General features: G+C 36.7%; 1 protein-coding gene across 1 annotated transcript in view; it reads right to left on the bottom strand.

Annotated features, from left to right (window-relative positions):
* grin3bb (glutamate receptor, ionotropic, N-methyl-D-aspartate 3Bb) overlaps nt 1-13,417 on the bottom strand; it is a 58,597-nt gene that overhangs the window by 20,918 nt on the left and 24,262 nt on the right. Inside the window, exon 2 of the mRNA XM_060878735.1 lies at nt 985-1,613. Coding sequence (XP_060734718.1) covers nt 985-1,613 — 629 coding nt within the window. The remainder of the gene's footprint in view (nt 1-984; nt 1,614-13,417) is intronic.

The raw sequence follows: 13,417 nt of genomic DNA, 5'->3' as shown, positions 1-13,417 counted from the left end.
GAACCTAAAATAAAGGAGTGTTGACTTGAATTCATTAGGTAAATGTTAATGAAAATCAAATTCAAGGGCTTTGTATTAATGCTGTTCAGTGCTGAACATGTCCTGCCATTTCTTAGGGACTTAAGTCTATGACTTGTCTCTGCTTCTACTATGATAGTATGACTTCAACATCTAAAAAGAAACCCTATTTAAAACCCTTTACTTAATCAGAGCCTAAGCTTTTCTCCAAAGCCATACTTCGCAAGCATTCTGTTTACACTTAAAAATTCAGTGCTATTTAGGGCAATATCAACACCTAGATAAAGGACTAAAAGAGCTGTAAAATATAGTGTGGACCACTGGACGCTTTTTACAGATCAGCTGCAATCTTAATGAAAGAGTCTCTGATAATACAAGTGGCTGATGCACCATGCAAGACTGGTGTAAGACCTGGCAAGACTTGATTGGGTTTTAAAATCAGATCTTGATCTCATGGAGGCTTGTATGGTGTGGGTCAAAGAAGTGATCTACTAACCAATAATATTTCTTTCATCATTTATGTTCTAGTGTATCAGATATGTGATATATAAACATGTTATGCAGTGTATGTAGACTGTAGTATGCCACATGGTACAGCTTTAGTTTTGCAAAACCAAATAACTGGTCAGTATGTTTATGCAATGTAAAAAGGTTGGTAAATTCAGGAATGTGTTTAATAATAATTAATGTCTTATAAGCTAACTAGAACCTTCAAACATTTGAATCTGTTTGAATGAGGAAAGCTGTGATAGAGTACCTTGTGGGAACGAATGATTATTATTAGCCCATGGAAAACTGGCTATTGTTGTGATGAATAGTGGAAAGTTTCCAGCCATTGAAGTGTTTGTTTGGAACTTATGTCTATGAAACTTTGGATTTCCACCACTACTAAAAAACCTTCCAGTCTACAACCTTAATTGAATCATTTGATCAAAAAACAAAATAAATAAGAATAAAGGAATTTACCTGGCAATGTACTGTCCAGATGAAGGCAGTTCATGTTTATTGGGTTTATCAAAACAATTCACCATGTTTTGGATGAGCGCGAGATCTGGCCGCACGAGTGTGGCAGCAGCAACTGCTCGACTGACCAGCTCTAAAGTGTCCTGAATGTAGAAGTCCAGAGGCTTGCGGTTGACTTCGCCATAGGCCAGCAGTCCCAGAGGTAAGCCAATGGATTGCAAGGCATCTGGGCTTAATGGATATCCCATAATCCAGTGTATAGTTGGCAAACTAAGACCCAGGTCATGAGCACAGCGCAGTACAGCAGAGGCGCATTGTGGATCAGAGCCAAGAAGCACCACTGAGGTTGGAGGATGGTGGTCCAGGCTGAAGTGCTGCTCCAGGAAATCTGATATGACTTTTTGGTCTAATGAACTACCCGAGAGGTTAAGGGCAGCACGTAGGTTCCAACGAGAGTTGCCCTTGGCTGTGTTACCATGTAGCTTTAGGAGGTCGAGAAGTCCAGCTTCTTCCCAGCCCTGGCAGAGTACGGTCATGCCCTCATGCCAGCCGCTCTGCTGCAGCACCATCAACAGAAGCTCCGCCAGGTCTGATGCAGGGACCCTTGTCATCATCTGTAGATGAAATCGATTCTGTGAAGCAGATAAGAAAATGAGTAGAACTGCAGAAAACTGTAATAAGGAAAACTGAAATGATTACACGGGTATTTCATATTACATTGTTAATCTCATTCCATTCCACATCTGTCCATGGACAATGTCAGCCACACTCTGGAGCAGTATATGCCTCTTAAGAACATCGCTTCTGACCTTTTTCCTTTATCATGTTTCATTTACTTATTTAACTTTTTTAATACACTTTTTGAATAAAATACCGCTTTGCTTTATTACTATTTTCCTGCTATAATTTTCTCTGTCTGAATACCAGACGGTCTATCGTACAACACACTACATCCAGTCCATTCCATTTTATACATGGCACTACATTATTGATACGATTTCATCTTACCTTTAGAAAAAGATTTTTAATTTTGTTTTTTCAACCAAAAAAGCAAGTTTCATCCACATTATAGGACATACAGTGTACCCCATACTCTGATTTCCTATCAGAGAGGAAGAGAGAGAACCTTTTTATAAAGTAAGATCTCTTCACTAACCAAAGAGCCCTTTATGTCATAAATCTCACACATATTTGGATGCAAACACATGGTTTTATTAATACACACTCAGCAGCATGCAAAAAGGTCAGGCGATCAGCAAGCCAACTGCAATAGGCAGGAAGCAGGAAATAATTAAACGAGAAGTGATTAAACAAACAGAGGTCAGAGAACCAATCGAAATAAACTTGCATATTCTAGGGAATGAAGTTTGGTGCAGACGCATATAGTGATGGTGTGCAATTCTGTGAAGAAGAGTTTTTGACAGGAGCATTAATCACTGAGCTTAAATGCTGTACGTAAAAATGGACCTCAGACAATAAAGTGTCAGATGAAATAATGTTAATTCCTTTATGATTTATTTTAGGAATATGAAACAATTCTGACCTTCTATGTTTTATATAGGAATATGAGCATATGCCATAAATACTACTGCCAATGTTTTGCTGTGTTTGTGATACAGATGTTCATAGCTGAGTAGTCTAGCAGTAGTTTTCTGTGATGTAATATTTTTAATGTGTGACCTCTTCTGTGTTATTACTAACTTCTAAAGTGATTTTGTGTGATAGTTAAATATTCTAAATAAACTACAAACAAAAAATACACATTTATTTTGTCCTCACATTCTTTCTTGTAACTCCTCTCTCAGTCACATACTGTACCTGCCTGAAAGGCTCATTACGCAGCTCATTATGCGGGCCTTTGTCTTCTCAGGTGTGAATCACATTAATATTCATGATAGTTGACGCCCACTCGCATATGCCCTTTACAAACAAAAAGTGTCCTAGAAAGGTTAAATCAATATAACAATTGTTTTCTGTGAGCGAGTAAACAAGATGATTTTCACATAATTCTGAAGCAAAAACTCTAGGCTACAAGATCCAGTTCTCAAAAGTCCTGTGAACCGATGTTCTGTATGTGTTTTATGGCCTTATTCAAGTGATGTAAAATATTTCATTTTTCACTAACCACGCGTAAACATTGTTTTCTCAAAAACACAATCATGTAAATACATGCTGCTCACATATTATTGTAGTCCAGTTTGTGCTGATTACAGTGATATTAGACTTTAGCCATTTATGTCTTTATAAGAACATAAGACATAAGACAGAACTTCTCCAGGCCCTAAAAATACCCTCAGACTCCAGAGGGTTAATAACCATGAATGTTTTGAGCTTATCCTTACTATTATTCTATATACTGTATATACTAAAATATACTGTCCTAAATTCTGATGTCATGACTGGAATAGTTTTTTCCTTTAGACCCTTTCTTACTCCTTCACCTTACTGCTCAATTCAACTGAGTTTTGACATTTCAGTTATATATAGCTGATACGGTACATAGTGACACACGGTGCGTGTGGTAACCTAGTGGTTAAGGTGTTGAGCTACAGGTCCAGCAAGCTGCCAGGTCCAGCAAGTTTGGCCCCTGAGTAAGGCCCTTAACCCTCAATTGCTCAGTTGTATATAAAAAAAAAATTAGATAATGTAAGTCGCTCTGGATAAGGGCGTCTGCCAAATGCTGGATGTAAAATGTAAATGAGACAATGTTTCTCCAGATCTATGCTACATAGAACAAGGACAGAACTACATAGAACAACACAGAGCTAAGGACTTAAGTAAGTTAGTCCTAGCCACATAAAGTGCATCTGTGCAACCTGGTGGAAACAATGCAAGACAAAAATCAGTGCAAACAAACAATACAAAACACTACAAGACAATACACAAAAGCAGCACTGACCAGAATACATTCTATAGTAAATGTGTACAAATACTGGAATGAATACTTAATATAATAACAGCAGTTATATTTTGTCTCATTGTGAGCTAATATGTGTACTTTTACCACTAACGGTTTGACCCAAAAGGCTGTGTTTGTTCAATAACGTGTGACAAGTTCATTTGGTAGCTTACAACAGGCCAGGCTGCACTGATTGTAGAAGGCATGGCTATTTGTGGTCTCTCTCAGTGGATTTTCCCCAGCTATTTGAAACTCAGCTGACTTTCGCTGATCAATCACTGCTGCTGTGATACAGTATGAACATTTCAATAAAGGCAAAGCTCAACGTCTTTGATACTTCTCCAAATGGAATGGATGGTGAAAAATATTCAAGGCCCATATATCCAGACTTTACATTCATGTCCAGATTGCTGACTTCAAGGCTTGGCCAATATCCGTGAGAGTAGCTTAAATCTTTTCACTTGCCCACAGAGGGCGGATGCTGTATACGAGGAATATCCACTGGCATCTGTGGAATAGCAGAAAGAAAAAACATCTATGCTGCATATAATTTCTCATTCAGAGAAGTCTGGACTTTTATGTATCATTACAGCAATCGAACTCTTCCTTAGTAAGCTCCATTAACAAGCCAAAAAAACCCTTCCTATTTACTTTAGAGTTGGATTTCCATTCCAAATTGTTTATTAGTTATTGTTTATTATGTTAATTATTCATAGAGTTCTCAATTCTCATTATGGAGATTATTTATCTGCCCTATGCTGACTATGTATACCTGTTTCTAGGTGAAAATAAGATGGTTCTGCAGTTCTAATGGAATAAACCCTGAACTGAATGACTGGTTTTGTAGTAATTTCAGCAATTTCAGCTAGATAACTGAGTCTGATCACTAATATCATCATCATCATCATCATCATCATCATCATCATTATAATGATTAGACTGATTAGTCTTGATGCATACGTAAGTGCAAATAACCTTTAGAGGCTGTCGCTTTATCAATTGCACCTGTCAAGGCTTATTGATATGCAATGATTAGTGAAGGCTAATCCCTGACTGCTACTGTAGTACACATTGCCGAAAAAGTTCATGCTGGCTATGACAAAAAGACGTTGTTACGCACAGTGCAGCACAGCGCGCAGTGAATAGAGCTGCGTATAGAGCTGCATTCTTTCAGCTTGACCGTCCTGACCCGTGTCCAACACCGAAAGCACCTACAACAGATATCAAGGAATAAGCACAGCACACCTTCAGAGCTTTTGTGAAGTCAACAAGGCAGAGCTGTTTTGGTGTCATAACCTACATAAAATTTGCCAGGTGGATTTAATGTTATGGCTGATGGGTGAATATATTACTCTGGGGAGACAAATGTAACTGAAGATATGACTAGAACTTTTTTAAGCAAAGAGACTTCCTGATAAATTACCTAATAGTTCTACATAACCTCTTCTATATGCCAGGGAGGTGCAGTAGGAATCACCTGGATATCTTCTTGGTCATGTGTGCATGAATGGCAGAATGTCAAGAAGTGACTCATGGTGTGCTATTTGCAATAAAACCCACTGTCCTACAGCCATCCTTCCCTTTCTACTTGCTTCAAACACATGTAACACCACTTTATCTGTCACTGAGGAAGACATGAGGGGATTCTTTATCAAAATAGAGAACAGTCAATTAGGTAGTGGACATTATCACCATCACCTATGGACCAGGTGGATATCCAGATCCTACCACGTGTCTCTGTTGTTTCTAAGCATCTCCATGCACATTATTCAAGGCCCACAAGATTTTCACTGTCCTTGAGCCCCAGGCTATTTGTGATTATTGTGCAGCTCTAGTGTTAAGCTAGCTACATACACTAGCCACCAAATATTATTTAGAGATGCCATTAAAAACTAAACGAAAGGAAACAAAACAAAATGAAACAAAACAAAACAAAACACCCTTAATGAGCTTCTCATTGTGTAGAAGGAACTTAAACTTTGCATGAAACTTTAAAATGGGCAGCCAAACAGCCCCATGAAGTGGTGTTAAAAACCCCAAAATTTAAACTGCTCCTTGCCTGATTAAAAAAAATTGTGTTTAATAATCCAGGCTGATATTGATGTTAAGAACATACTCTTCTCTAATTCATGTCTGATTTTAGCTTCTAGGGGAAAGTAGAAATAAAAAATTTATATCATATCAATTAAAGAAGAAGAAGTGGTGCAGAAGTACTGGAATGGTGGATCATCGTATTGCATGTTTAGTCCTTCACAGTCTGACAGAGATAGACAGAGAGAGAGACAGAGAGAGAGAGAGAGAAAGAGAGAGAGAGAGAGAGAGAGACAGACAGACAGACAGACAGGGATAGAGAGAGAGAGAGAGAGAGAGAGAGAGAGACAGACAGACAGACAGAGAGAGAGACAGACAGACAGAGAGAGAGAGAAAAAGAGAGCGAGAGAGAGAGAGAGAGAGAGAGAGAGAGAGAGAGAGAGAGAGAGAGAGAGAGAGAGAGCATTTTTAATTATAGAGAATGTCATATCAAGTTATGGCCATGCACGGAATTTAAGGATTATCATCATGAACTGTAGGTCGTACCGATTTCACCGTATACAACATGTTTCCATTCATTCATCCTTTACAAGTGCATAACTGCATTAACTGCTGAGTATATAAAACATATTTTGGCTTTAAATGATACTGAACTAGAGGAAGTGAATAATGAACATACTGAATAAACTAATCATATAAATGAGTCAAATGAAACAATTTCAAAACTTGATTCGTGACACTTTTGCACAGAGGTTGGAGTAAGTCACACATGTGCAAGTCACAAGTAAGTCTCAAGTCATGAATGTCAAGTCAAAGTCAAGTCGAGTCTTTTTTTAATATTTGTCAAGTAAGTCTCAAGTCTAAAATTTACGACTTCAGTCTGACTCGAGTCAAGTCATATGACTCGAGTCTGCCATCTCTGCTTTTGTATGCACACAAAATTCATTGGTCTTTGAATTGATATCTCTCAAGCAGAAAGCGGTGTTGCATTAGAAATGAGAAATCTCCGGAAAACCGTCCAAAAGATACACAACCGCATTTCTCTCCATCCTAATTGCTGCAGGAATCTAATGGTCTGATTCAAGATTCACGGTGCATTAAAGCCTTGAGTAAATTTTATGAATGAATGAATTATAGCACATTAATGTCCTTCTAAAGCACTTTAATTTAAAACAGTATATCTTTTAACGTACAAATACCGCTTCACTTCAGAAAAATGGTCATAAACACCTAGAGGGGCTGCAGCTTATTGAGTAGCATTTATGTATTTTTATTATAAAGCCAGTACATTATTCCAGTGTGGCCTGAGGATCAGTGTTATTCATCCACTGTGAAATAAATGTCGCCAAAGTGTTCCCAAAACATGCTTACGCTCATCTTATCAGCAGCAGAAGATTAGCCTGTTTACTCTTCTTTACCTGTATAAAAATGCCAAGGCATTTAAGGAGATATACTTTATATTTGTCCTCCTAAAGGTGCTTTAATTCTATCAGCCAGCAATTTGCATGCTGACGCTTGCCAATGAATCTAAAAGTGCTGTATAAACATGCATCATGGTTGGAATACTGTTTAGGTTAAATCACAGTCACTGAATATGTTTAGAGGACACACTTTTTGACTTGTTTCTTGTCAGTGTGAAATCGATGTCTTAGAGTTCTGGCAATTGAATTTTCCCTCCCTTCTTCATTTTTCATGGCTGGCTGCTTAAGCACTTAAGACTCTCTTACAAGAGGTTGTAAAAATGATCTTACCTGGAGTGCTGATGCTGCCACCACCTCGTGTATTATGTAAAGCTGTCACAATCAATACGTCCCCCTTAAACTCCAATTCCCAGAATCCCCAACATCCATGAACTCTGTCAGTCAGCCTTGTTCAAGTTCTTAGACTTACTAATCCCTCACCCACAGATCTTTATTAGTGTCTTTCTATATATACACTCCTTTCGGCTCCGTCCTTATCCGATATGCAAATAATGTTTAAAGTAGTAAAGTTCAGCTAATTCAACTAGACAGTCCCTCCAGGAGTTTTTTGGCTGAATGTGCTCTGACAATGACACACGATGCGTCTTGGTCCAAATCTACAGCAAATCCTCTCAGAAAATCTGCAGAGTTTGTTTGATTTTGCATTAATTTCTGTGATTGCAAAAAAAAGGCTTTAAAATGTGTGTCAAATGGATACACATAGTAAAGCTAAATTGTGTTAGCATGTTTTTGTGCCTCCGGTTTCTAAACTCAGTTCATTTCGAAATATTATTTGCATTATAAGCACTTTTAACAATGGACATTGTCTCAACGCAGCTTTAAAAGCATAAATCGAAATTCTAACATATACATTTTAATTTACGTTTATCCCTAATGAGTAATGAAGCAGAAAAACTCCCTGTGATGATAATAGGAAGAAACCTTGAGAGCATCCAGAATCAAAATGGATCCCGTCCTCATTTGGGTGACAAACCAATAAACAGTGTTTGTTTGTTGTACTGGAGACATGTGGAAGCCAACTAAACCTTTACTGTGCATGCATAATTTATAGGAGTTTCCGTCAGTAGAGAGAAACACAACTTGGGTTAGAAACAGAAAACACAACTAATTAAACACAACTAGGACTTTACAAGAAAAAAAACAGGCCAGAACGACCTTGACACAAATGACAATAACGATCAGTGGGAATGACCAAGGAGGAGGAGCTGGAGTGAAGAGGAACTTGGAGTAAAGTTGGAAGTAAACAGCAATGTCCTGTGAACTCACCATATTTAATTTCAGTGATGGAAATCATTAAGGCAATTTAGACACCCAGAGCTCTCAGCAGATTGCTTTTATTCAGCCTGGGCTTTGGCACTTCTGACCAGAAATCATCTGTTTTCTCTATGACTAAGCACTTCCCTGACCCGAAGAAGTAAACTACTGATCAGCCTTTTGTTCCCTTCTCCTTTATACAGTATGTGTGAACATTTGCTTGACTCATTTTTGATCATTGTAAAAACACACATCTTTATCACACAGGCCTTTATCACTAATGGCCTGAAACTGAAAAAAAAAAAAGGTTTGGGCAAATTGATGTCAAATGAAATCCTAATTTTTAGTTTCATACCATGTGCTCTCTTTGGATAGATACACACACACACACACACACAAAGTGAAAGGACCTCAGCTAATCTGAGGTTTTCAGAAAGGAAACTAATTGCATTCATGGTCCTGCATGGCTGAACTCCATCCACGGGTGCTCCAGGTTCTCAGAGTATAACAGTAAGGTTAGATCCTTCATGTGTCCTATAAGTCTGGGCTTAAAAAAACAGGGCCAATAAAAAATTTAAAAGCTTCAGGAAAAGAACAAGAACTAATCAAGTTTTCACCATATGGCCATTTACTTGACAAGATTTCAACCTGGCATTCGAGTGTAAAGACGAAATATAGCATTAGTTTAGATATCAGACAATGGAAGAAAAATAGAGAGTGAGAGAGAGAGAGAGAGAGAGAGAGAGAGAGAGAGAGAGAGAGAGAGAGAGAGAGAGAGAGAGAGAGAGAGAGAGATACATACATAGATACATACAAACTACAAAAGGGAAAAAATATGATAAATGCTGTTTATGCGCTTCATCTTAATATAAGGTATTGATCATGCTTGTTAGTGAAAGCAAGACTAAAGCCTTTGGTATATTTGGTACAAGACCAACTGAGGATTTATGTTGAGTGAATTGGACAAACGACCACAAGACACTTAAGTGTCAAAGATTGAATATGGTGCCTCTGTGGTGTTTTTTTCTCTTTTTGTCAGAGAGGTCAAAAGAGCAGAAGAGCAGAAGATGAACAGCATTTTCAACACAGAGCTTACAGCTAGGATTATTAACCCATTCATGTGAAGAGAATCCATACTGCATGTGAATGTTATTAAGTCTTTAAGGAATGGTATAACATGCAATTAGGCTTGGTGTGTTTCTTTATTCTTTAGGTTTCACATTAGAATAAAAATTTTAACCTGCTGACATTTTTTAATTGTGTTACAAATGTCTTGCAGAAATGTATCAAAAAATGCAAATGAGGCAACAGATCAAAAGATCCCACTTAAACCCTTAAGATCCTATTTGCATAGAAGAAAAATTCATTTTCTAAAAAAAAAAAAAAATGCTAATTATGTGTGTGTGTGTGTGTGTGTGTGTGTGAGAGTTTGTGCAACATACCCAATGATCATCTAAACATTGCTATTTGTTGAATTATTTAAACAACATAATTTTATACATATCACTAAAATAAGTCATTGTTTGACCTGTAAGCAGTGTATTCAATTATATGGATGTTGCTTCTTTAAAAGTTTACAAAAAAATAGTTTTGAGAACATATATTTTTAGTTAATACAGGTATTGAAGTTATATATGGAAAAATATCCCTACAAATGTCAATTACTAAATAAAACAACAAAAAAACAAAATCAGAATTTTGTCTGTGAAAAACCCATCTGACTTTTCTCAAGGCAGTTAGCAATTACACTGATCCTGCGTGGGACATTTCCAGTGATTTGCTTAATAGAAATCATGAGCATAGAGTAGAGTGGCTCATTAGTTTGATCTCAGAAACATTGTGGATGCAGAAGGTGGTGCTGTACTGATACAGGAAGGTCCTCAGGACAACTGCTCTGTACTTAAAAAGGCTCTTCACCCCTGACTGATTGAGTGTGACATAGTAGTAGATGCTGAAAACCTCTGACCAACAAAAAAAAAATTGGACAAATATAATGCCAAAATTTGACAACCATTCAGTTTCACAAAACCGTATTTTTTTTAACCATTCAGTTTGGTTTTCTTTGCTTTCGAATGGAAGGAAATAACAACGAAGCACACTGATATTGTTTTCTATTCTTACATCCAATTTCCTAATGAAACATGTTTAAACATTTATACACATTAAACAAAATGTTTAATGTGTATAAATGTCCAAAAAAAAAAATGAATGTACATTTGCTAAAAAGATTTTTAGCAAACAGAAATAAATTGAAAACCTAAAAGACAAACATGTGAGCTAAACATCACATAATGTACACTTCTGGATGAAAAAGTGGCATACAATACATTTGCTGACGACAGGCAATAATCATTGGTGCTGCGCAGAAATAAATGTGATTATTTAAGCTAATGAGCTTACCAGCGTAGCAATTTGTCCTTTACTTTAATAAACTGCATGCATATTACGACTTCATATCTTGTCTAACTAATTTGTTTTATTTATTTAACTAATTTTTTACACAATTTAGAACAGTGTGCACTGAAATAATTTCCTTTTCAATGTCACTGCTACTTTGAATAAAAAGTATTAAAAAAATAATAATAATTTATCCCTAATAAGCAAGACAGATGCAACTGTAGCAATTACAATATGAAAGATTTTGATCTAAGGTCTTTACTGTTATTTGCATTATTAAAGCTACTTCACAATTTATTACAAATAACCGTAATAATATTCAAAAAATCATTCATCAGTATATAGATTCAACATTAAAAGATGAAATAAAATGTTTGAAGTACAAATACCTTTTACAACAACATTTATAAGAAATGAATTCATCTACAGTTAGCTATAGTTCATTTTATTTGATTACCTTAAAGATTCTTATATTTCATCTTAAATTTCAAAAAAGTCAACGGCGCTCAATCACAAATCTACAGAATAATCTTACTGGACACAAACCATTCCAAGTCTTCTTACTAGAGGCAAATTTTTTTAATTTGTTTTTGACTCACAACTTATAGAATATGCAGTAGTTCACTTTTTAAATTTTTTTTACTTGTATTTTATCATTTTATCATGGCAGTTATGGTAGAGACATGTGAATTGCTTGCACTCCTCCACTTTCCAATCCCCCTGTTGACCAGCAGATAAACTCAGAATGATGATATTCTACATACAGAAACCCAACAGTACCTTGAGTAATCTTATAAAAATATTTGTAGCAATAAAATCCTTGATTGACAATGTGCAATAAGTCTAATAATATTTCCATTCTGGCACACCAGTGTACTGTGAGAAGGGGTTAACGACTTTAAAATTTATATTCCAGTCAATGGAGTCAATGGGGCACCTAGAGTTTAATATCTGTAGTGTATACAGCCGTAGACCTGTGTCCTAGCATGAGAACTCAATCAGAGAAAGCAGTGGGTTCAGGAAGGCAGCACTAACGTCTGAACCAAATATAAGAACTTTCATTATGACCTCAGGAAGAATAACAGTCTAGATGCACTGGGGAAAAAAGATATATTTGCTCTAATGCATTGAATGTAATACTTCACATTCTGAATATAAGGGTTATTTAAAGAATTCTCACAAATGGCTGGGAAAAAAACACTATATGAGTAGAGATTTCTCATAAAAAACACAACACTCTGCATAATAATGCATCGAGAAAGATCTATAACAGAAATGTAAAACCTGGAGGCAAAAACTATAATATGGTGAATGGGTGTGATGGATATTTCCTCTGCTTTCCTCTACATGAATATTAAAAGAAAAAAATCTCTTTAGCCTGGGAGACAAAGAAATTCAAATATTTTTGTGAATTTGTGAGACTTTAATGCAAATGTTATATCTTTCCAAAGGCAAACAAAAGATCCTGAGATTATTAAAAATGCTCTACAGGGATTTGAATGCATTTGAAAATAGAGCAGATAAACAGGGAGCATGTAAATACAAAATACGGAAATGAAACCATATCTCCAAAGATCAGGCATCTGCTGATTAACAGGATGGAAAAAAAATCAAAATGTGTCAAAATAGAAAAGCACACGCGGAGTTTCAATGAACTCATAGGATACAGGGACCGGTAATGTGTAGAACAGAGAGCCCAGCATACAGCAAGAACTATCCAGTAGAACAGTGGGAAACCTAGGGAATCTGTATTTAAGCCTATTTCAAGTCCTGTGGTTGAAATTGCTCAGAAATAGGAAAAGTGTAGGAGTAGAGGGCAAGGTTAGGTCACATCTATGTTTATAAAACACAAAGGCAGTTATCACTAAAATTCCAAAAAACTCTTAGCCCTTTCAAAGTAAGCAGAACTTTCTGAGTAGATACTTTGTGCATCGCTAATAGAATTCCCACTTCCGCCATATGTGTGTGTGGGACTTGCATGTTCTCCCTGTGCCTTAGTGGTTTCCTCTGGTACTCCGGATTAATCCCCCAGTCCAAAGATAGTGGGCTGATTGGCATCTCTAAATTGTTTGTAGCTTGTGAATGGGTGTGTGAGTGTGTGTGTGTGTGTGAGATTGTGCCCAGCAATAGACTGGAACATGATGCAGGATGTATCCTGCTTTGTGCCCTGAGTCTCCTGGGTTAGACTCCAGGTTCCATGCGACCCAATAAGATAAGTGGTGTAAGAAATAATAGGATGGATGAATTCACTAGTAGAAGATTGCAAGATTGCCAAAGATTACATAGTCAAATAACAGTAACACGATAATTACCTTTATTTCAGTTTTTACAAAAATTACTAATTACTGGACTGCTTGGCCTCCAACAACAGGGA

The sequence above is a fragment of the Tachysurus vachellii genome, chromosome 1, assembly GCF_030014155.1.
Source record: "Tachysurus vachellii isolate PV-2020 chromosome 1, HZAU_Pvac_v1, whole genome shotgun sequence".
NCBI lineage: Eukaryota > Metazoa > Chordata > Actinopteri > Siluriformes > Bagridae > Tachysurus > Tachysurus vachellii.
This window is presented reverse-complemented; position numbering and strand designations above follow the sequence as displayed.